Source organism: Piliocolobus tephrosceles, chromosome 5 (genome assembly GCF_002776525.5).
Source record: "Piliocolobus tephrosceles isolate RC106 chromosome 5, ASM277652v3, whole genome shotgun sequence".
In the NCBI taxonomy this organism is placed as follows: domain Eukaryota; kingdom Metazoa; phylum Chordata; class Mammalia; order Primates; family Cercopithecidae; genus Piliocolobus; species Piliocolobus tephrosceles.
This window is the reverse complement of record NC_045438.1, coordinates 111622774-111643364: the sequence shown is the minus strand read 5'-3', so window position 1 is coordinate 111643364 and position 20591 is coordinate 111622774. Positions and strand designations below refer to the sequence as shown.

The following is a 20591-nucleotide window of genomic DNA, read 5'->3' as shown; positions in this document are numbered from 1 at the left end:
ACAAAAGCTTACATACTGCCAACTAGGAGCTTACCGAGGCTAACTCACATATCAGATGATGTAAATATTTCCTTCAGTTTATCACTTATATTTCATCTTCATTTACAAATATATATATATATATTTTGGTCTTGAAGTTTAACGCTTTTACTTATCAGATCTATCAATTTTTTATAGAGCCATAATCAGTCTGAGATAATAAATTTGTAGTTTTTCCTAGAAAAACTAGTGTTTTAAGTTTGGAATTGTCTTATGTGGCTAGAAAATTAAGAAATAGTCAAACCACTCTAACCTCAATTAGGATAGATTAATAAATTAACATAACTCGAATTAGGATAATGCTCACTTTTAGTCTATATTAACCTGAGTTTTATTATAAATTTTTTCCTTTTTCTCATTAAAATATTTTCTCTTTGTCTGCTACTGTTCTTTTGATGTATACCTTCAGAAACTGGCAAGGTTAAAATTTGAAAGAATATTCAATTTAGATTTTTTTCTGTATTTTGCCTTCACTAATGATAATGATTCAGATATCATGTTAGAAATGATTTGAGATATCAAAGTTTTAAAATTTGTAATAAAAGTAAACAGTATTCATTAATATAGGAAATCATTTTATTGAAACTGAATGAGGACTTCAAATTTTTGTAACAGCTTAAAATATGTTTTTTTAGATAAGTGATGAAGAGAAGACTCTTCGAGAACAGGAGATTATTGCCTCATCACCAAATTTCAGTGGATCTAAGTTGGTGTTGGAGTCCATTTATAAGGTATGTAAACATGTAAAATACTTCCTAGGTTTTGTTAAATATGTCACATTGAGCTTTATATACATATTTAATTAATCCATTTTTATAGCCTCTCATCACCACAGCTATTGCATCTCTTGCACAGATACTGTCCTCATTGCACTAATGGTGTGCCAATGTTCTCTGCTGGGCTGTCTCCTTCCACAGATGCATTTCCAACCCTGCTTGGGCTCTGACCTCCCACTACAGGCTGTTTTCCTAAAGGAAGCCCTCCTCGCATTGTTTGGGTCCTTACACCCTGCACTGGGCTATCCCCTGCCAGGAAACCCTCATCACCCATTTGGCTCAGCACTCTGTTTGGATTGCTGCCTTGCGTGGAAGCCCCTTTCACTTCTCTTGGCCTCTGACATCGTGGTGTCTCTCTGGCATTCCACTGGGCTCTGACATTGTAAGCCTACTTTTTTCCTATGGGAATGCCCTCCTTAACCTACTCAAATTCCATCATCCAGTGCTGGGCCACCTCAGTTTCCCCTCCCCACTCAGTGTAGATAACTACTTCGCATGAACCCTTCCAGAAGGGGAAGAGGGATGAGTTTAAATTCATTTTACAATTTGATAACTGCAACCCCACAATTTCCTTTGAAAAGAATGTGCTAATTATTATGAGTGAGTGCCAGTAGTTTAAAATCGTGCCCCATTCCAGCTTCTTTATTTTGACTGTTGGGCCATCATTCAGTCAGCCTTTTAAGCTTAGAGTGTGGGGATCAATATTTATTTCTCTTACACCACACATTTCCAGTTACTCTGCCTTCACATCATCTTTTGCTTCTACTTGGGCATTTTTATTTCCTCTATGACCACCTTAATAAGCTAGAATCATGGATTATTATGGCTAAAGAATCCCTAAGGGTCAGTTAGCCTATCTCTTCCTCCCCTCTCTCAGTTTTACAGATCTGGCTGCTGAGATTTAGAGGCATTCATTAAATTCACCAAATAAGTCTAGTCAGTATCAGAGCTTGGACTAGAACTCATGTTTCTTCCCTATATTATTGCAGTAAACTCTCTTACCTGCTCCTCTAATATGTCCTATGTAAGCTACCTATTTGGTGCAGTATCACACAGTTCTATCCTGTAGGGCTGTTTGACTTTCCATGTGTGCCCATGAGGGCAGGGACTGTGTTGTAGTTGTAGAAATCGGTAAATTAATTGAAAGTTGTTAAAAAACACATGATCTGTTTATAGTGTGAGATGTCGTTGGATATACAGAAAATTGTATGCATTTATATTTAATTCTTCCTTAAAACTTGAATGAATAAGCAATTTGGGAGTCATTTTCCACCTACTTTTTTAACCTCATTTTTTTAAAAAAGAAAAACTATTGGAGAGTAAGAATGATTTTTACAGTTTACTAATATCATACTTTGCTCATCTCCGAATTTTAGGATTGTTCATAGGGTTTAAAAATCTAAGATTTTAAAAAATAAATTCTTGGGGCAAATACTTATTTTAATAGCAAAACCGAATGCTTATTATTTCCATTTCTTAGTATTGAGATTAGCTTTCTCAATATATTTCTCTGGAGTGAGAACGGAAACATAGATGAAGAAATTGGAATTACTTTACTTACAAGTAATTTTCAGCACTGAATATGTTGTTTACAAATTAGGATTCTCTCTGATGCAGAATACAGTGTGGAATATGTGAGGTGAATGCAACATGTGTAGAAGTCGTGAGTTAAGAGTTTGAAATCCTGGGGATTGTGTTTTGTAAATTCAGAGGTTAAGGAATAAAAGAAAGTATTCCAACTTGGCCTTTTAGTGTTACTATTTTTCTTTTTTTTGAGACTGAGTCTCGCTCAGTCGCCCCCCGGGCTGGAGTGCAGTGGCCAGATCTCAGCTCACTGCAAGCTCCGCCTCCCGGGTTTACGCCATTCTCCTGCCTCAGCCTTGCGAGTAGCTGGGACTACAGGCGCCCGCCACCTCGCCCGGCTAGTTTTTTGTACTTTTTTAGTAGAGATGGAGTTTCACCGTGTTAGCCAGGATGGTCTCAATCTCCTGACCTCGTGATTCACCCTTCTCGGCCTCCCAAAGTGCTGGGATTACAGGCTTGAGCCACCGCGCCTGGCCTAGTGTTACTATTTTTCAAAACATAACTCTGAAACGAACATATTTTTGTACTGCCACTCTTTGCTAATGCTGTTGAGTTTTAAGGAGGATAAATTAATCATTTTGTTATTCTTTTGGCTCTGCTAGGACTAATGAATTTCTTTGTTTATACTTTATACATATGAAGACTTAGGAGAATTTCTTAATGACAGGTGCTGACTTATTTTCCCTGTTTCACTCTTAATTCAGATCCCTTTTGCTGATGCTCTGGATTTGTTTCGAGGAAGGAAAGTCTATTTGGAAGATGGCTTTGCTTACGTACCACTTAAGGACATTGTGGCAATCATCCTGAATGAATTTAGAGCCAAACTGTCCAAGGCTTTGGCAGTAAGTATTTTACTTTATTTCCGTATTTGACGTGTTCACACTTTCAGTTATATACCCTTGGTAGTTTTGTTCTGTGTTTCTCTAGGAAATAAGTTAATTCAGTTTTCATAATGATATTCAGGTTACTTATGATATTGTACTATTAATCTCAAAACTCCTAGGTTTTTATTTGTTACTACTCATAGTTGGTTTTTAAGTTTTTTTTCTTGATCCTACTAATACCAATGCTGAGTGATTAATTTTGTGAGTAACCTCTGTGAGTTTCTTCATGGTCATGTCTTTTTTCCTTAGAAATAGACTTCATATATGGCTCTTAACAATTAATGTGGCCTGTGGTAGATATAACTCCTAGATTTCTGTTCTGAATTAGTATTTGGTATCAGTAGAAGACAGTATAGAAGAAAATCTTAAATACTAACACAGTGATATGCTAGTGCTGCAATGAATAGCTCCGTACTGGGTGAATTTGGAGGTAGTTGTGTTGAACAAATGACATGATCAGTGATTTTTAAGTAGTTTGTTGGAAGTGTGACTCTTAATTGGTCATATCTTAAAACTATACACATTTTTATATGTAAAACACATATTTTACAGTTGTTGTCTCTTAATCTGAGTCTAGGTTTTAATACTTTTTTTGTACCTGATGCAGAAGAAGACCTCAAAGTTGTGTGACATTACTGCTTTAAACTATACTGATTATAGCATATGCCAAGCTTTCCTTCTGAGTTAAAAATTGTAGTATTTTCTGATATAAATAAATTTTTATTGATTCTCTGGGGTTACCTAAATATGTATAATTTAGCTATGTCAGCATTTGGGAAGACTAAAATATTAACTCTGTGTTTATTAAATGAAGGAATTATAAGAACACCTAGCATAACGGATACTTAGTAACTGTTAATATTCTTTCTCCATTCCTAATCCTGTTATTTCTTTATCCTCATTAAAGTTGATGCTTTTAAATTTTTTCTTTACTTGTCTGTCACTACCCTAGATTATATTCTAGTTATAACTAAGAATAGTGTCTTTCACCACTGTGAACCTCTGTGGAAGACACTGATGTTTGTCTACTGTTTGGCCATTGGTCTTTTATTATTCTTAGTTTTATTCACCCATTTTCTCTCTGTTGACATTTTAGACCACATTTCTTTGTGTGAAATAGACAAATATTTTCCAGGATATAGGACGGTCTTAGCTGTCATCTATTAAATGCTGGTGGTGGCCCCTAGTCTCCATAACAACCAAAAATATCACCATACATTTCAGAAAACTTCTGGCATGTTAGTACTACTTTTAAGCTGATCATAGTCATTTCCTTCTTACCAAATCTTTGATTTATGCCTGTGACATTGTAATTGTGGCTAAAAAGTATGAGTTCTTTGGGGGCTTCTGAAAAAAGTTTTTCTTGCTAACAAAAAAAAAAAAAAAAAAAAAAAGAAAGGCATGTGGGATGAAGCAGTCTTTTTTACCCCCTCTGGATACTGTTGTAACTGAATGTGATGCCTGTAATAGCTGCAGCCATCTAGAGATGAGGCAGGTACCTTCGGGACAACCCGATTTGCTGCATAGACATGTAGAAAGATGGAAAGAATCTGAGTCGTTGTTGCGGTCATTGAGTTGCTAAATTAACCTATTCTGGAACCACCAAACTTTTTATTACATGGGATAATGAAATTTTCATTTTTAAAGGCACTAACTTAGGAACTCATATTTGAGTGAAATTCTCTTTCTCTAGTAGCAGAGAGCATCCTGGTACCTAGATCAATGTCTGCATTAGTATTTTCTTTTCCAGTTGCAGGTAATAGCCTGTGCCACATTAACCAATAAATATAATCTGCTAGCTCATAAAATTGAGAAATCTAGACATAGTATGGACTTCAGACATAGCTTGCTGAATGTTTCATCCCTTTCTCTGAATATATCTTTACCCTTATGTATATGCCTTATCCTTAGTCTGGCTTTCTGATGGTTGCAAAAATAGTTACCATGGGATCAGGCTTTATTTCTGTATAGCATACTATCTAAAAGAGTTTCTTTGTCCCAGGGCAGAAGTTTGAAATCAAGGTGTTGGCATGGCCATGCTTCCTCTGAAGGTGCTGGAGAAAGATCTATTCCACATCTCTCTTCTGGCTTCTGGTGGTTCTTTGACTTGTGGTAACATAACTCCAGTCTTCACACGGCATTCACCCTGCATGTCCCAAATTTCTGCTTTTTCTGAGGATATCAGTCATATTGGAATATCATTTTTCTGAGGATATCAGTCACCTCTCAACTCCAATGTGACCTCATTGTAACTAAGTACATCTGCAACAATCCTATTTCTAAATAAGGTCACATTCTGAGGTACTGGGGGTTAGTACCTCAACATACGATTTTTTTTGGGACAGAGTTTAATCCATATCACATGTCTATCACTAAAGCAGTTATTGTGGTTTAAGGGGTAGCCAAGCCTAAGCTCGTATGTCTGCCCGTTTAGATGGGGGATCATGGGAGCTGAGAGTCAGTGTGTTCCTGAAACCACAATATCCCAAACAAAAATGGATGATTGTTAGGAATGGGGAGACGGGAGAATGATGATGGGGAGGCAGACAACAATTTTCTACTACCTAGAAAAGACACTTAATATGAATTAAATGTACAAGGTTTTTCACTTTGTAATTTCTATTCAAGCAAGCTGCCCAGTGCCTAATAATCTAACTATGAAAATGAATCTGAAATTCTTTTACTTTTGGGGTTTTAAAGCTACTTCTGATTTTGTGTATTGCAAAGCTTAAATACATTTTTAATAAGTTTTGACTGTTTATTTTATAAATTTGCCTTGAAAGCAACTTTAAAAAGTTGTACATTTGCCACACATTTTTATTTTAGATAAGTCAAGATATTCCATGTGTATTTGTGATTTATCATCCCAATATTCCAGTGTAGAAAGAAGGGTATGTGGCAGATTTTTGTGAAATTTTACAATTTTTTTCTACTTTCTGGGTAGAAGTGAGGGATCTATACTGAGAGAAAAGACAAAACTTGGGTTCCTAAGTTTGTAGTAATTTCATTTTCAGCCAGCTGTACCTAAGCTTTGTACCTTGTTGATAAGAAATATAGTATTTATGAACTTTTAATTCCATTCTTCTTTACTTCCTTCTACTCATTCTTCCTGCTCCAAGCATACTGTTTAAAAAAATTAATACTTTAAAAAACTTTGAAATATCACAGACTTACAGAAAATTAAGTAGAAAATAGCAACTTTTTCTTTAAATCATTTGAGAATGAGTTCCCAGCCTGATGTCTTGTCACCCCCAATACTTGTTAGTGTTTATTTCCTTCATACAGAACATTTTCCTGCATAACCACAATTCAACATCAAAATAAGAAAATTAATGTTGATAAGTTACTACCATCTAACCCTCAGACCCCATTGAGGTTTCACCGGTTGTCTCAATCACATCCCATATGCAATTTTAATTCACATTTGTTATTTAGTTGTCATGTCTCTTTAGTCTCCTTCAGTCTGCCACAGATTCTTAGTTTCTCTTAGATTTTCATGGACTTTGTTACTTTTGAAGATTATCAGCAGTTATTTTGTATCTCTCAGTTTGGGTTTATCTGGTGTTTCTACCACTTTAGATTCAAGTTAGACATTTTAAGCAGTACTGTTACAGACATTATGCTATGTTCTTTTCATTGCATTCTGTCAGATTACTTGATTTTGATTCAGCCCAATTCTGATTGGCTTTATCAAAATTTATCCATTCTCTTGTTGATAGGCATTTGGCTTTTTTTTTTTTTTTTTTTTTTTTTTGGTTATCACAAATACTGCTGCTCTGAACGTTGTAGCACAAATTTTGGAAAACATATTTCTGTTGATTATGTGTTTAGGAATGGAATTGTAGGGTATTGAGTATATCTGTGTACAGCTTTACTGAATTTAGATTTACTTTAAATGGATTTATTCTGGCTGAGTGGGGTGGCTCACACCTGTAACCCTAGTCCTTTGGGAGGCAGAGGCGGGAGGATTGCTTGAGCTCAGGAGTTTGAGACCAGCCTGGGCAACATAGTGAGAATCCATCTCTACTAAAAACAACAACAACAAAAACTAGCCACGTGTGCTGGCATGCGCCTGTTAGTCCCAGATACCTGGGAGGCTGAAGTGGGAGGATCACTTGAGGCTGGGAGATCAAGGCTGCAATGAGCTATAATGATGCTACTGCACCTCAACTTAGGTAGCAGAGTGAGACTCTGTCTCCAAAAAAAAAAAAAGAAAGAAAGAAAGAAAAGAATTTGTCTTGATTACGGGTGGGCTGTGGAGAATTCTTGCCTTGGTGTCTTGGATTTAATAGAAGATAGATAGTGACTTGCTTTCTCCTGGGTGGTTCAGGGCTGAGCCTGGTTGAGAGGAGGTCCAGAGAGCACTTTTTCTTATGTAGAAGAGTGGTGGGAGTGGTTGCCTGGGAGCCCGTCCTGACAGCTGTGGAAAGGAGCAGGAGGGAAGCGAAGGAGTTTCATTTAGGGCTGTGGTGAAGTAGAAATCTAAACCTATTGCTGTGGTCTCTTTATTACTGTCCTTTCCATTGAGGAAGGTTTTGACCTTGGAGTATGTAATTGAAAAATTTCAGCTTTATCAATGGAAATATTCTTGTATGCTAAGAAAAAGTACCCTAAAGTAGATTTTTTGAAAGATATTTTGATGAGTGGTAGAAGATGAAATAAATGGTTCTGGGGGAAGTTATAAATTGATAAGAGTTTTACCCCAGGTGATATCTGAAAGCTTATTCTTAACCTATGATCATATAACTTTTATAATATAACTATCTAGCTTTTGAACATGGTTTAGGACTGATAAAAATTTGACATTACTTTTTCCTTTGATAGGAACTCTGTGGCCCCACTTCCTCTCAGAACCTTCCCTTAAGTCCCAAGATTGTGCTAAGTGTATCTCCTTTGTGTTCCCACAGCATTCTGCACACGACCAAATTACAGTGAAATTATTCTTATTATGTGTTTTCCTCCTCATTTTAAAATGTAAGTTCTTTGAGAGTGAGAGATTTCTCTTAATTCAAATTTTTATCAAGTGTAGCATGTGGCACATAGGGTTAGTGCTCAGTAAAATTGTATTGAACTGACAGATACTAAATAATGATATAAACTTTCTTTTGTTCAGTTTACTGTTTATATATGCTGTTGATCCCACTATAAGTCACTGAGACAGAAAGGGGTTATAATGTGCATTATGTGGATGAGGAAAATGCAGCGCAGAGAGGCCAAAGTAATTTGTCCAAGATTATGTTGGCTAATAATTGCTGGAGCCCTGACTTGATCTTAGGTTTTCTGATTGTAATTCTTAGGGTCTTTTGATGGTAACTGTGCCTTTGTCAAGAGTTGTATAACCAGGTGATATAGGTCTTCAAACCCTGATAAAATTTTCAAAGGTAAGTATATTAAGGTCCAGTCACAGAGCAGGTACAAGGGGTAAATTTGGAGCTACGATTCAATAGATTGATAACCAGTTAGGGAAAAGAATGAGAGAAAGATAGATTTTTTTTTTTTTTTGCTTCATATGGCAATTTTAGAAGCTGTAGCCAGTTCTTTTATTTAATGGTTTATTTTTAAATAACTTTTTATTTGTTTATCCATGCATAGTTTTGGGTACTAGAGGTACACTACTTAACAAATGAGATGAGATTTCTTCTCTTACAAAGCTTATATTCTAGTGGGAGATAGACAATTATTGAAGAAATAAACAATAACAACATTGTAAATGACATGAGGGAGCCAGCTGAACAAATATAGAGGGAACTGCATTCCAGTCAGGAAAAGTCACTAATGCAAAGACCCCAAAAGGGAGGATTCTTGGCCTTTTTTTAAGAATCAGAAAGGCCAGTGTAGCTAGAGCATAGTGAGCTATGGTAGAACGCTACCAAATAAGGCTGCAATAGCTAGGTGTAGGACTCTGTGAGACCTTGAGGTAGAGTCCCAGGGTAAAGAGTTTGATTTTTTTTTAGCCTAATATAGTGGAAAGACATTGGATGATTTTGAATAAGTGAGTGATATGTTCTGATTTATGTTTAAAATAGATGACTGTGGCTGCTGCTTGAAAACCATTTTGGGGGATAAAAAAGGAATGGAAGCGGGAGGACTAGTCTGGAAGTTTTCACATTAATCTAGATAGTGACTTGAAATGGATTGGTTGTGATGATGTGACTGAGAGAAGTCAGTGGATTTCAGTTAGTTTTTGAAGTGTTATTAACGTGGTGGATTGGTTGTGAGAGAAAGAAGAATCAGCATAATGATGATGAGAGCTTAAGCGTAGTGAAAATTTAATATTTGCCAAGTGCTGTTGTAAATGCTTTATATGAATTAATGCATTTAGTCTTGATAGTAACCCTATAAGGCAGGTACCATTATCACTCTCTGAGGCTTGTAGTATCTTTGTACAGGTAGTGAGGAGCAGAAGCAGGATTTGAATCCATACAGTCTGGCATCAAGGTCTATGTTCTTGACCACTGTATTACACTGCCTAGAATTTTGGCTTGAATAATTTATTAGGGGGTGATGCCTTTGCCAAGATGTAGAAGACTCTGAGAAAAATACATAAAATAAAATAAAGAGTTCTATTCTGACCATGTTAAGTAGAAGGTTCTTATTGGTTACACAAATGGAGATGGCAAGTTTGAAGTTGGATTTGAGTGTCTACATTTTTGGGGAGGAGCATGTGAAGCCATGAGACTCCAGGAAGAGTGTGGGATGTCAGTGGAGAAGAGAGGGAGCCCACAGCTGAGCTTGGTTTCCATACACCTCCACTTGATATCATTAAGCAGAGAACATACTTTCTTTGTTGTTAGAAAATGGGGCAGATCCTTACATTGGAGCTGGATGTCTTTGAGGCAGAAATCTCTTTTTTCTCACACAGTGTAACTATTTATTTTTATTTTTTATTTTTAGACAGGGTCTCTACTCTGTCACCCAGGCTGGAGTGCAGTGGTGCAATTGCAATTCACTGTGGCCTTGACCTCCCAGGCTCAGGCCTTAGCCTCCTGAGTAGCTGGGACCACAGGCATGTGCCAACATGCCTGGCTAAGTTTTTATTAATAAAAGTTTAATGTAGAGTTGGGAGTTTCCCTATGTTGCCTGGGTTGGTCTAGAATTCCTGTGCTTAAGTGATCCTTCTACCTGAGCCTCCCAAAGTTCTGGAATTACAGGCATGAGTCACCATGCCTGGCCTTAATTTCACTTTCTATTTGTGAGACTCATCCTTAGAGGGTACTGGTAAAACATTAATGAAGCCAGACTTCCGGAAAATGTATTTATACGCATCTTATTTAGATACAGAAAAAAGGACTTTGAGAAGTTCCCAGGAAAGTAATTGACAGGCAGGTAAGTGGTTCTTACTTGGAGTCATAGAAAAAAGCAAGGATTTTCTTTTTTTGAAAAGGATTTCCTTTTTCGTATTTAAAAAGTACCATTTGGGTCTGTGGCTCACTAAGTGTTTGTTGATTTGGAAAAATATGCTTTGTAGGCACTTGATCAGGTAATTTTTATTTCTAAAGAGTTTGGAATCCTCTTAAATCTTGTATCCTCTTTTTAAAAGTAGTGTTCAATTTTCTTCCTTGAACTGTGATTAAATATAATTAATTTTCTTGAATGGTTACTTAGTTGGGAATCATATAGGAGTTTTCTTTTTTTTTTTTTGAGATGGAGTCTCACTCTGTCACCCAGGCTGGAGTGCAGTGGCGTGATCCCGGCTCACTGCAAGCTCCACCTCCCAGGTTCATGCCATTCTCCTGCCTCAGCCTCCCAAGTAGCTGGGACTACAGATGCCCACCACTGCGCCTGGCTATTTTTTTGTATTTGTAGTAGAGACGGGGTTTCACCATGTGAACCAGGATGGTCTTGATCTCCTGACCTTGTGATTTGCCCATCTCGGCCTCCCAAAGTGCTGGGATTTACAGGTGTGAGCCACCGCGCCCGGCCCATATAGGAGTTTTCTTACTACTCATGTACAACTAGCTGATGTCTTGGGTTCTGGTTAACATGTCTTTTTAAATATACTGATTATTTAATGCCATTTTAAAGTGGTCACTGTGAACTAGTCAGTGCTGCAATGAATCCATCAATATGCAAGTAGTGCTTCACCTCCTTTCACATGCTTTCACCTCCACCCTTACTGTCAGGCACCAGTTCTTTTGTTCTCCCTTGCTTCTGATTGGTAGGAAACAAAACGTTGCAATTGAAAGCCGTGAGACTATTAGGATGGTGCAAAAGTAATTGTGGTTTTTGTCTTTACTTTTAATGGCAAGGACTGCAATTACTTTTGCGCCAACCTAATAACAGAAAAAAAAAAATCATTTTTTGGGGAAAAATAAACATACGCCCTTTTTAGTTGGACAGGTTTGTTGACTGAGGTTGCTCAGCTGAACTTGATTGTTGTTGCTATTTGTGAGATACTGGTTTGTTAACCTTTTTCTAAGATGCAGTTTACAATCTGTTGTCTATTCAACACACATTTCTTTTTTTTAACTTTTAGGTTTGGGGGTGCATGTGAAGGTTTGTTACATAGGTAAACTCATGTCATGGGAGCTTGTTGTATAGATCATTTGATCACTCAGGTATTAAACTCAGTACCCAATAGTTAACTATTCTGCTCCTCTCCTTCCTCCCAACCTCCACCCTCAGGTAAACCCCAGTGTCTGTTGTTCCCTTCTGTGTGTTCAAGAGTTCTCATCATTTAGCTCCCACTAAGTGAGAACATGCGGTATTTGGTTTTCTGTTCCTGAGTTAGTTTGCTAGTTATTAGCCTCCAGCTCCATCCATGTTCCCACAAAAGACATGACCTCATTATTTTTTATGGTTACATAGTATTCCATAATGTATATGTACCACACTTTCTTTATCTAGTCTGTCACTGAAGGACATTTAGGTTGATTCCGTGTCTTTGCTATTGTGAATAGTGCTGCAGTGAACATTAGTGTACATATGTCCTGATGGTAGAATGATTTATATTCCTCTAAGTATATACCCAGTAATGGGATTGCAGGGTTGAATTGTAGTTCTGCTTTTAGCTCTTTGAGGAATCATTGTACTGCTTTCCACATTGGTTGAACTAATTTACACTCCCTCCAACAGTGTATACGTGTTTTTTTTTTTTCTTTTTTTCTTTTTTTTTTTGAGTTGGAGTCTCACTGTGTCGCCCAGGCTGGAGTGCAGTGGCCGGATCTCAGCTCACTGCAAGCTCCGCCTCCCGGGTTTACGCCATTCTCCTGCCTCAGCCTCCCGAGTAGCTGGGACTACAGGCGCCAGCCACCTCGCCCGGCTAGCTTTTTGTATTTTTTTAGTAGAGACGGGATTTCACCATGTTAGCCAGGATGGTCTCGAACTCCTGACCTCGTGATCCGCCCATCTCGGCCTCCCAAAGTGCTGGGATTACAGGCTTGAGCCACCGCGCTCGGCCCAGTGTATACGTGTTACCTCCTCTTCACAACTTCATCAGCATCTGTTATTTTTTGACTTTTTAGTAATAGCCATTCTGACTGGTATGAGATGGTATCTCATTGTGGTTTTGATTTGCATTTCTCTAATGATCATTAATATTGAACTTTTGTTCATATGCTTCTTGGCCACATGTATGTCCTCTTTAGAGAAGTGTCTGTTCATGTCCTTTGCCCGCTTTTTAATGGGGTTGTTTATCTCTTGTATATTTAAATTCCTTGTAGATGTTGAATATTAAACCTTTGTCAGATGCATAGTTTGCAAGTATTTTCTCCCATTCTGTGGGTTGGCTGTGTACTCTGTTGATAGTTTCTTTTTCTGTGCAGAAGCTGTTAAGTTTAATTAGATCCCATGTTTTTTTTTTTTTTTTTTTTTGCTTTTGGTGTCTTCGTCATGAAATCTTTGCCCATTCCTGTGTCCAGATGGTATTGCCTAAGTTGTCTTCCAGGGTTTTCATTGCTTTGGGTTTTACATTTAAGTCTTTAATCCATTTTGAGTTGATTTTTATATATGGTATAAGGAAAAGTCCAGCTTCAATCTTCTGCATATGGCTAGCCAGTTATCCCAGCACCATTTATTGAACAGGGAGTCTTTTCCCCATTGCTTGTTTTTGTCAGCTTTGTTGAAGATCATATGGTTGTAGGTGTGTGGCCTTATTGCTGGGCTCTCTATTCTGTTCCATTGGTCTGTGTGCTTGTTTTTGTACCTGTACCATGCTGTTTTGGTTACTGTATCCTGTACTATAGTTTGAAATTGGTAGTGTGATGCCTCAAGCTTTGTTCTTTCTGCTTAGGATTGCCTTGGCAATGAATATCAGGCTCTTTTTTAGTTCCATATGAACTTTAAAATAGTTTTTATTTATTTATTTAGTTAGTTCTGTGATGAATGTCATTGGTAGTTTGATAGGAATAGGATTGAATTATATAAATTGCGTTGGACAGTATGACCATTTTAATGATATTGATTCTTCCTGTCCATGAGCATGGAATAGTTTTCCATTTATTTGTGTATCTGATTTCTTTGAACAGTCTTTTGTAATTCTTATTGTAGCGATCTTTCACCTCCCTGGTTAGCTTTATTCCTAGGTATTTTATTCTTTTTGTGGCAATTGTGAACGGGATTGCCTTGTTGATTTGGCTCTCAGCTTGGCTGTTGTTGGTATATAGGAATGCTAGTGATGTTCGTTCATTGATTTTGTATCCTGAAACTTTGCTGAAGTTGTTTATCAGCTGAAGGAACTTTTGGACTGAGACCGTGGAATTTTCTAGATATAAAATCACATCATCTGCAAACAGGGATAGTTTGATTTCTTGTCTTCCTATTTGGATGCCTGCCCTTCATTTCTTTCTTTCTTTTTTTTTTTTTTTTTTATTAATAATAGCTGAATAGAATAGTAACTTTATTCTCCTTTATTCTTAGCATTTACATTATATTTGTAGTTTATTAATCCATCTGATTCTAAAAAGTTTTGCAGTGGCCAAAAATTCATCAAATATCAAAATTCTTTGCTAAATCCAAAACTAGTGAAAAATTAGGTCTCAAATAAAAAGGAGCATAGAACTGATAAAGACAGTCACAGTTTTCATGAAATAGAAGGGCCACTAATAGCCTAGAGAGGGAGAAGGAAAATATTCATTTTTTTAAAGTGGATATCCTAATTTTATTTATTTTTATTATTTTTAATTTTTCCATAAGTTTGTGCGGGTTGTATTTGGTTACATGAGTAAGTTCTTTAGTGGTGATTTGTGAGATTTTTGGTGTACCCATCACCCGAGCAGTATATGCTATACCATATTTGTAGTCTTTTATTTCTTGTCCATTGTATCATTCTTATGCCTTACATTCTCATAGCATAGCTCCCACATATCAATGAGAACATATGATGTTTGGTTTTCCATTCTTGAGTTACTTCACTTAGAATAATAGTCTCTCATCCAGGTCACTGCAAATGCTGTTAATTATTCCTTTTTATGGTTGCATAGTATCATATATGTATACACACACACACATACATACATACATACATATATACCACAGTTTCTTTATCCATTCATAGATTGATGGGCATTTGGATTGGTTCCATCATTTTGCAATTGTCAGTTGTGCTGCTATAAACATGCATGTGCAAATATCTTTTTTGAATAATGACTTCTTTTCCTCTGGTAGATACCCAGCAGTGGGATTGCTGGATTAAATGGCAGTTCTACTTTTAGTTCTTTAAGGAATCTTCACACTGTTTTCCATAGTGGCTGTAATTAGTTTACACTCCCACCAGCAGTGTAGAAGTGTTCCCTCTTCACCACATCCATGCCAACATCTACTGTTTTTTGATTTTGGTCATGGCCGTTCTTGCAGGAGTAAGGTGGTATCGCAATGTGGTTTTAGTTTGCATTTCCCTGATCATTAGTGATGTTGAGCATTTTCATATGTTTGTTGGCCATTTTTATATCTTTTGAGAATTGTCTATTCACATCCTTAGCCCACTTTTTGATGGAGTTGTGTTTTTTTTTTTCTTACTGATTTGTTTGAGTTTGTTGTAGACAAATTCTGTATACTAGTCCTTTGTCAGACGTATAGATTGTGAAGATTTTCTCCCACTGTGTGGGTTGTTTACTCTACTGACTGTTCCTTTTGCCATGCGAAAGCTCTTTAGTTTAAGTAGGTTCCAGCTATTTATCTTTGTTTTTATTGCATTTGCTTTTGGGTTCTTGGTCATGAAATCCTTGCCTAAGCCAGTGTCTAAAGGGTTTTCCCAATGTTATCTTCTAGTATTTTTATAGTGTCGTGTCTTAGGTTTAAGTCCTGAATCCGTCATCAATTGATTTTTGCATAAGGCGAGAGATGAGGGTCCAGTTTCATTCTCTTGCATGTGGCTAGCCAATTATCCCAACACCATTTGTTGAAAAGCCAACACCATGTGTTGAAAAGGGCAGCTTTTCCCCACTTTATGTTTTTGTTTGATTTGTTGAAGATCAGTTGGCTGTAAGTATTTGGGTTTATTTCTGGATTCTCTATTCTGTTCCATTGGTCTATGTGCCTGTTTTTATACCAGTACCATGCTGTTTTTGTGACTATGGCCTTACAGTACAGTTTGAAATCAGGTAGCGTGATGCCTCCAGATTTGTTCTTTTTGCTTAACCTTGCTTTGTCTATGTGGGCTCTTTTTGGTTCCATATGAATTTTAGAATTGTTTTTTCTAATTCTGTGAAGAATGATGGTGGTATTTTGATGGGATAGCATTGAATTTATAGGTTGCTTTTGGCAGTATGGTCATTTTCACAATATTGATTCTACCCCTGCATGAGCATGGGATGTGTTTCCATTTGTTTGTGTGATCTATGATTTCTTTCAACAGTGTTTTGCAGTTTTCCTTGTAGAGGTCTTTTGACTCCTTGGTTAGGTATATTCCTAAGTATTTTATTTTAATTTTGCAGGTATTGTAAAAGGGATTATGTTCTTAATTTGAATCTCTGCTTGGTTGCTGTTGGTGTATAGCAGAGCTACTGATTTGTGTACATTAATCTTGTATCTGGAAACTCTGCTCAATTCTTTTATCAGTTCTAGGAGCTTTCTGGAGGAGTCCTTAGGGTTTCCAAGGTAAACGATTATAATGTCAGCAAACAGAGACAGTTTGACTTCCTCTTTACCGATTTGGATGCCCTTTCTTTCTCTTGTCTGATTGCTCTGGCTAGGAATTCCAGTACTGTGTTGAAGAGGAGACGTGAGAGTGGGCATCCTTGTCTTATTCCAGTTCTCAGAAAGAATGCTTTCAACTTTACCCCATTCAGTATTATATTGGCTGTGGGTTTGTCATAGATGGCTTTTATTACATTAAGGTATATCCCTTCTATGCTGATTTTGCAGAGAGTTTTAATCATAAAGAGATGCCGGATTTTGTGAAATGCTTTTTCTGCATCTATTGAGATGATCATGTGATTTTTTTTGTTTTTAATTCTGTGTATGTGGTGTATCACATTGATTTGCATATGTTAAACCATCCCTGCATCCGTGGTATGAAACCCACTTGATCATGGCGATTATCTTTTTGATATGTTGTTGTATTCAGTTAGCTAGTATTTTGTTAAGGATTTTAGCAACTATGTTCATCAAGGATATTGGTCTGTAGTTTTCTTTTTTGGTTATGTTGTTTCCTGGTTTTGGTATTAGGGCGATGCTGATGTCGTAGAATGAATTAGGGAGTGTTCCTTCCTTCTCTATCTTATAGAATTGTATTAAAAGGATTGGTACCAATTCTTCTTTGAATGTCTGGTAGAATTCTGCTGTGAATCCGTCTGGTCCTGGAATTTTTGTTGTTGGTAATGTAATTACCCTTTTAATCTTGCTATTTGTTATTGGTCTGTTCAAGGTATCTAATTTTTCCTGATTTAACCTAGGAGGGCGTATTTTTCCAGGAATTTATCCGTCTCTTCTAGATTTTCTAGTTTATGTGCATAAAGGTTTTCATAGTAACCTTGAGTGATCTTTTGTACTTCAGTGGTGTCAGTTATAGTATCTCCTGTTTCGTTTCGTAGTGATGTTATTTGGATTTTCTCTCTTCTTTTCTTGGTTAATCTTGCTAATACTCTATTAATTGTATTTATCTTTTGAAAGGACCAGCTTTTTGTTTCATTTATCTTTTGTATTATTTTTCTTGTTTCAGTTTCATTTAGTTCTGCTCTGATCTTGGTTATTTCCTTTATTCTGCTGGGTTTGGATTTGGTTTGTTCTTGTTTCTCTAGTCCTTGAGGTGTGACCTTAGCTTGTCAATTTGTACTCTTTCAGTCTTTTTGATGTGGGCATGTAGGGCTATGAACTTTCCTCTCAGCACTACCTTTGCTGTATCTCAAAGGTTTTGATAGGTTGTGTCATTATTGTCATTCAGTTCAAATAATTTCCATCTTGATTTTGTTTTTGACCCAGTGTTCATTCAGGAGCAGGTTATTTAATTTCTACGTATTTGTGTGATTTTGAAAGTTCCTTTTGGAGTTGATTTCCAGTTATATTCCATTGTGATCTGAGAAAGTACTTGATATAATTTCAATTTTCTTAAATTGATTGAGGCTCGTTTTATGGCCTATCATATAGTCTATCTTGGAAAAAGTTCTATGTGCAATTGAATAGAATGTGTATTCTGTGATTGTTGGATGAAATGTTCTGTAAATATCTGTTAAGTCTAATTGTTCCAAGGTATGGTTTAAATCCATTGTTTCTTTGTTGACTTTCTGTCTTGATGACCTATCTAGGGCTGTCAGTGGAGTATTGAAGTCTCCCACTGTTTTGTATTGCTGTATTGTTTTATAAATTTGGGAGCTTGAGTGTTAGGTGGATGTATGTTTAGGATTGTGATACTTTCCTGTTGGACAGGCCTTTTACCATTATATAATGTCCCTCTTTCTGTCTTTTAACTGCTGTTGCTTTAAAGTTTGATTTGTTTGATACAAGAATAGCTATTCCTGCTCAATTTTGGTGTCTATTTGCATGAAATGCCTTATTCCACTCCTTTACTTTAAGTTTACGTGAGTCCTTATGTGTTACATGACCTGAGTCTCTTGAAGGCAGCAGGTAGTTGGTTGGTGAATTCTTATCCATTCTGCAATTCTGTATATTTTGGGTGGAGCATTTAGGCCATTTACATTTCATGTTAGTATTGAGATGTGAGGTACCATTCCATTCATTGTGCTGTTTGTTGCTTGTGTATCTTGGTTTTTGCTTTTGTTTTTTAAATTGTATTTCTGTTTTGTAAGTCTTGTGAGATTTATGCTTTAAAAAAGGTTCTGTTTTGATGTGTTTCCAGGATTTACTTCAAGATTTAGAGCTCCTTTTAGCAGTTCTTGTAGTGGTGACTTGGTAATGGCAAATTCTCTCAGCATTTGTTTGTCTGAAAAACACTATATCTTTCCTACATATATGATGCTTAGTTTTTCTGGATACAAAATTCGCGGCTGATAATTGTTTTGTTTGAGGAGGCCGAAGACAGGGCCCCAATCCCTTCTAGCCTGAGAAATCTGCTGTTAATCTGTTAGGTTTTCCTTTATAGGTTACCTGGTGCTTCTGTCTCATAGCTCTTAGGATTCTTTCCTTCATCCTAACTTTGGATAACCTGATGAAAATGTGCCTAGGCGAAGATCTTTTTGTGATGAATTTCCTAGGTGTTCTTTGTGCTTCTTGTATTTGGATGTCTAGGTCTCTAGCATTGCTGGGGAAGTTTTCCTTGATTGTTTCCTCAAATATGTTTCCCCAGCTTTACGAATTTTCTTCTCAGGAACACTGATTATTCTTAGGATTGCTTGTTTAACATAATCCCAGACTTCTTGGAGGCTTTGTTCATATTTTCTTATTCTTTTTTCTTTGTCTTTGTTGGATTGGGTTAATTCAAAGACCTTGTCTTCAAGCTCTGAGTTTCTTTCTTCTACTTTTTCAGTTCTATTGCTGAGTCTTTCCAGAGCATTTCGCATTTCTAAAAGTGTATCCAAAGTTTCCTGAATTTTTGATTGTTTTTTCTTTAAGCTATCTATTTCCTTGAATATTTCTTCCTTCACTTCTTGTATCATTTTTTGGATTTCCTTGCATTGGGCTTCACCTTTCTCTGGCCCCTCCCTAATTAGCTTAATAACTAACCTCCTGAATTATTTTTCAGGTAAATAAAGGTTTTCTTCTTGTTTTGGATCCATTGCTGGTGAACTAGTTTTTTAAAAAATCAACTCCTGTGTTTGTTGATCTTTTGAATGGTTTTTCATGTCTTGACTTCCTTCAGTTCAGCTCTGATTTTGGTGATTTCTTGTCTTTTGCTAGCTTTGGGGATGATTTGTTTAGGCTTCTGTAATTCTTTCAGTTGTGATATTAAGTTGCTAACCTGAGATCTTTTTAACTTTTTTTTTTGAGACAGTCTCGGAGTCTCACTCTGTTGCCAGGCTGGAGTGCAGTGGCGCGATCTTGGCTCACTGCAGCCTCTGCCTCCTGGGTTCAGGCGATTCTCCTGCCTCAGCCTTCTGAGTTGCTGGGACTACGGGTGTGCGCCACCACACTCAGCTAATTTTTATATTTTTAGTAGAGGTGAGGTTTCACCATGTTGGCCAGGATGGTCTCGATCTCTTGACCTCATGATCTGATTGCTGTGGCCTCCTAAAGTGCTGGGATTACAAACGTGAGCCACTGCACCTGGCTGATCTTTCTAACTTTTTATGTGGCTATTTTGTGCTAGGAATTTCCCTTTAACACTGCCTTAACTGTATCCCAGAAATTCTAATATGTTGTATCTTTGTCCTCATTAGTTTCAAAGAACTTCTTGATTTCTGCCATAATTTCATCTTTTTACCCAAAAGTCATTCAGAAGCATGCTAATTTTCATGTAATCACATGGCTTTGAGTGATTTTCTTAGTCTTGACTTCTATTATTACTGCATGGTGGTCCGAGAGGTGTTTGTTATGATTTATGTTATTTTGCATTTGCTGAGGATTATTTTATGTCCAATTATGTGGTCGCTTTTAGAGCATTTGCTATGTGGTGATAAGAAGAATGTATATTTTATTGGTTCTGGATGGAGAGTTCTGTAGAGGTCCATCAGATCCATTTGGTCCAGTGTTGAGTTCAGGTCCTAAATATCTTTGTTAATTTTTCTGCCTCAATGATTTGTCTAATACTGTTGGTGGAGTGTTGAAGTTTCACAGTATTATTTTGTGGGAATCTTTGTCTCTTTGTAGGTCTCTAAGAACTTGCTGTATGAATCTGGGTGCTCCTGTGTTGAACGCATATATATTTAGGATGGTTAGGTCTTTTGTTCAATTGAAGTCTTTACCATTATGTAACGCCTTTCTTTGTCTTTTTTTTTAATCTTTTGGTTTGTTTGAATTCTGTTTTGTCTGAAATTGG

The 20591-nt window shown here is 36.8% G+C and overlaps 1 protein-coding gene across 2 annotated transcripts in view; it reads left to right on the top strand.

Moving 5' to 3' along the window:
• PRIM2 (DNA primase subunit 2) overlaps positions 1-20591 on the top strand; it is a 316165-nt gene that overhangs the window by 53823 nt on the left and 241751 nt on the right. For both annotated transcript variants that reach the window (XM_023222959.1, XM_023222958.1), the window contains exons 6-7: positions 675-770; positions 3104-3241. In XM_023222959.1, the coding sequence (XP_023078727.1) occupies positions 675-770; positions 3104-3241 (234 nt within the window). The remainder of the gene's footprint in view (positions 1-674; positions 771-3103; positions 3242-20591) is intronic.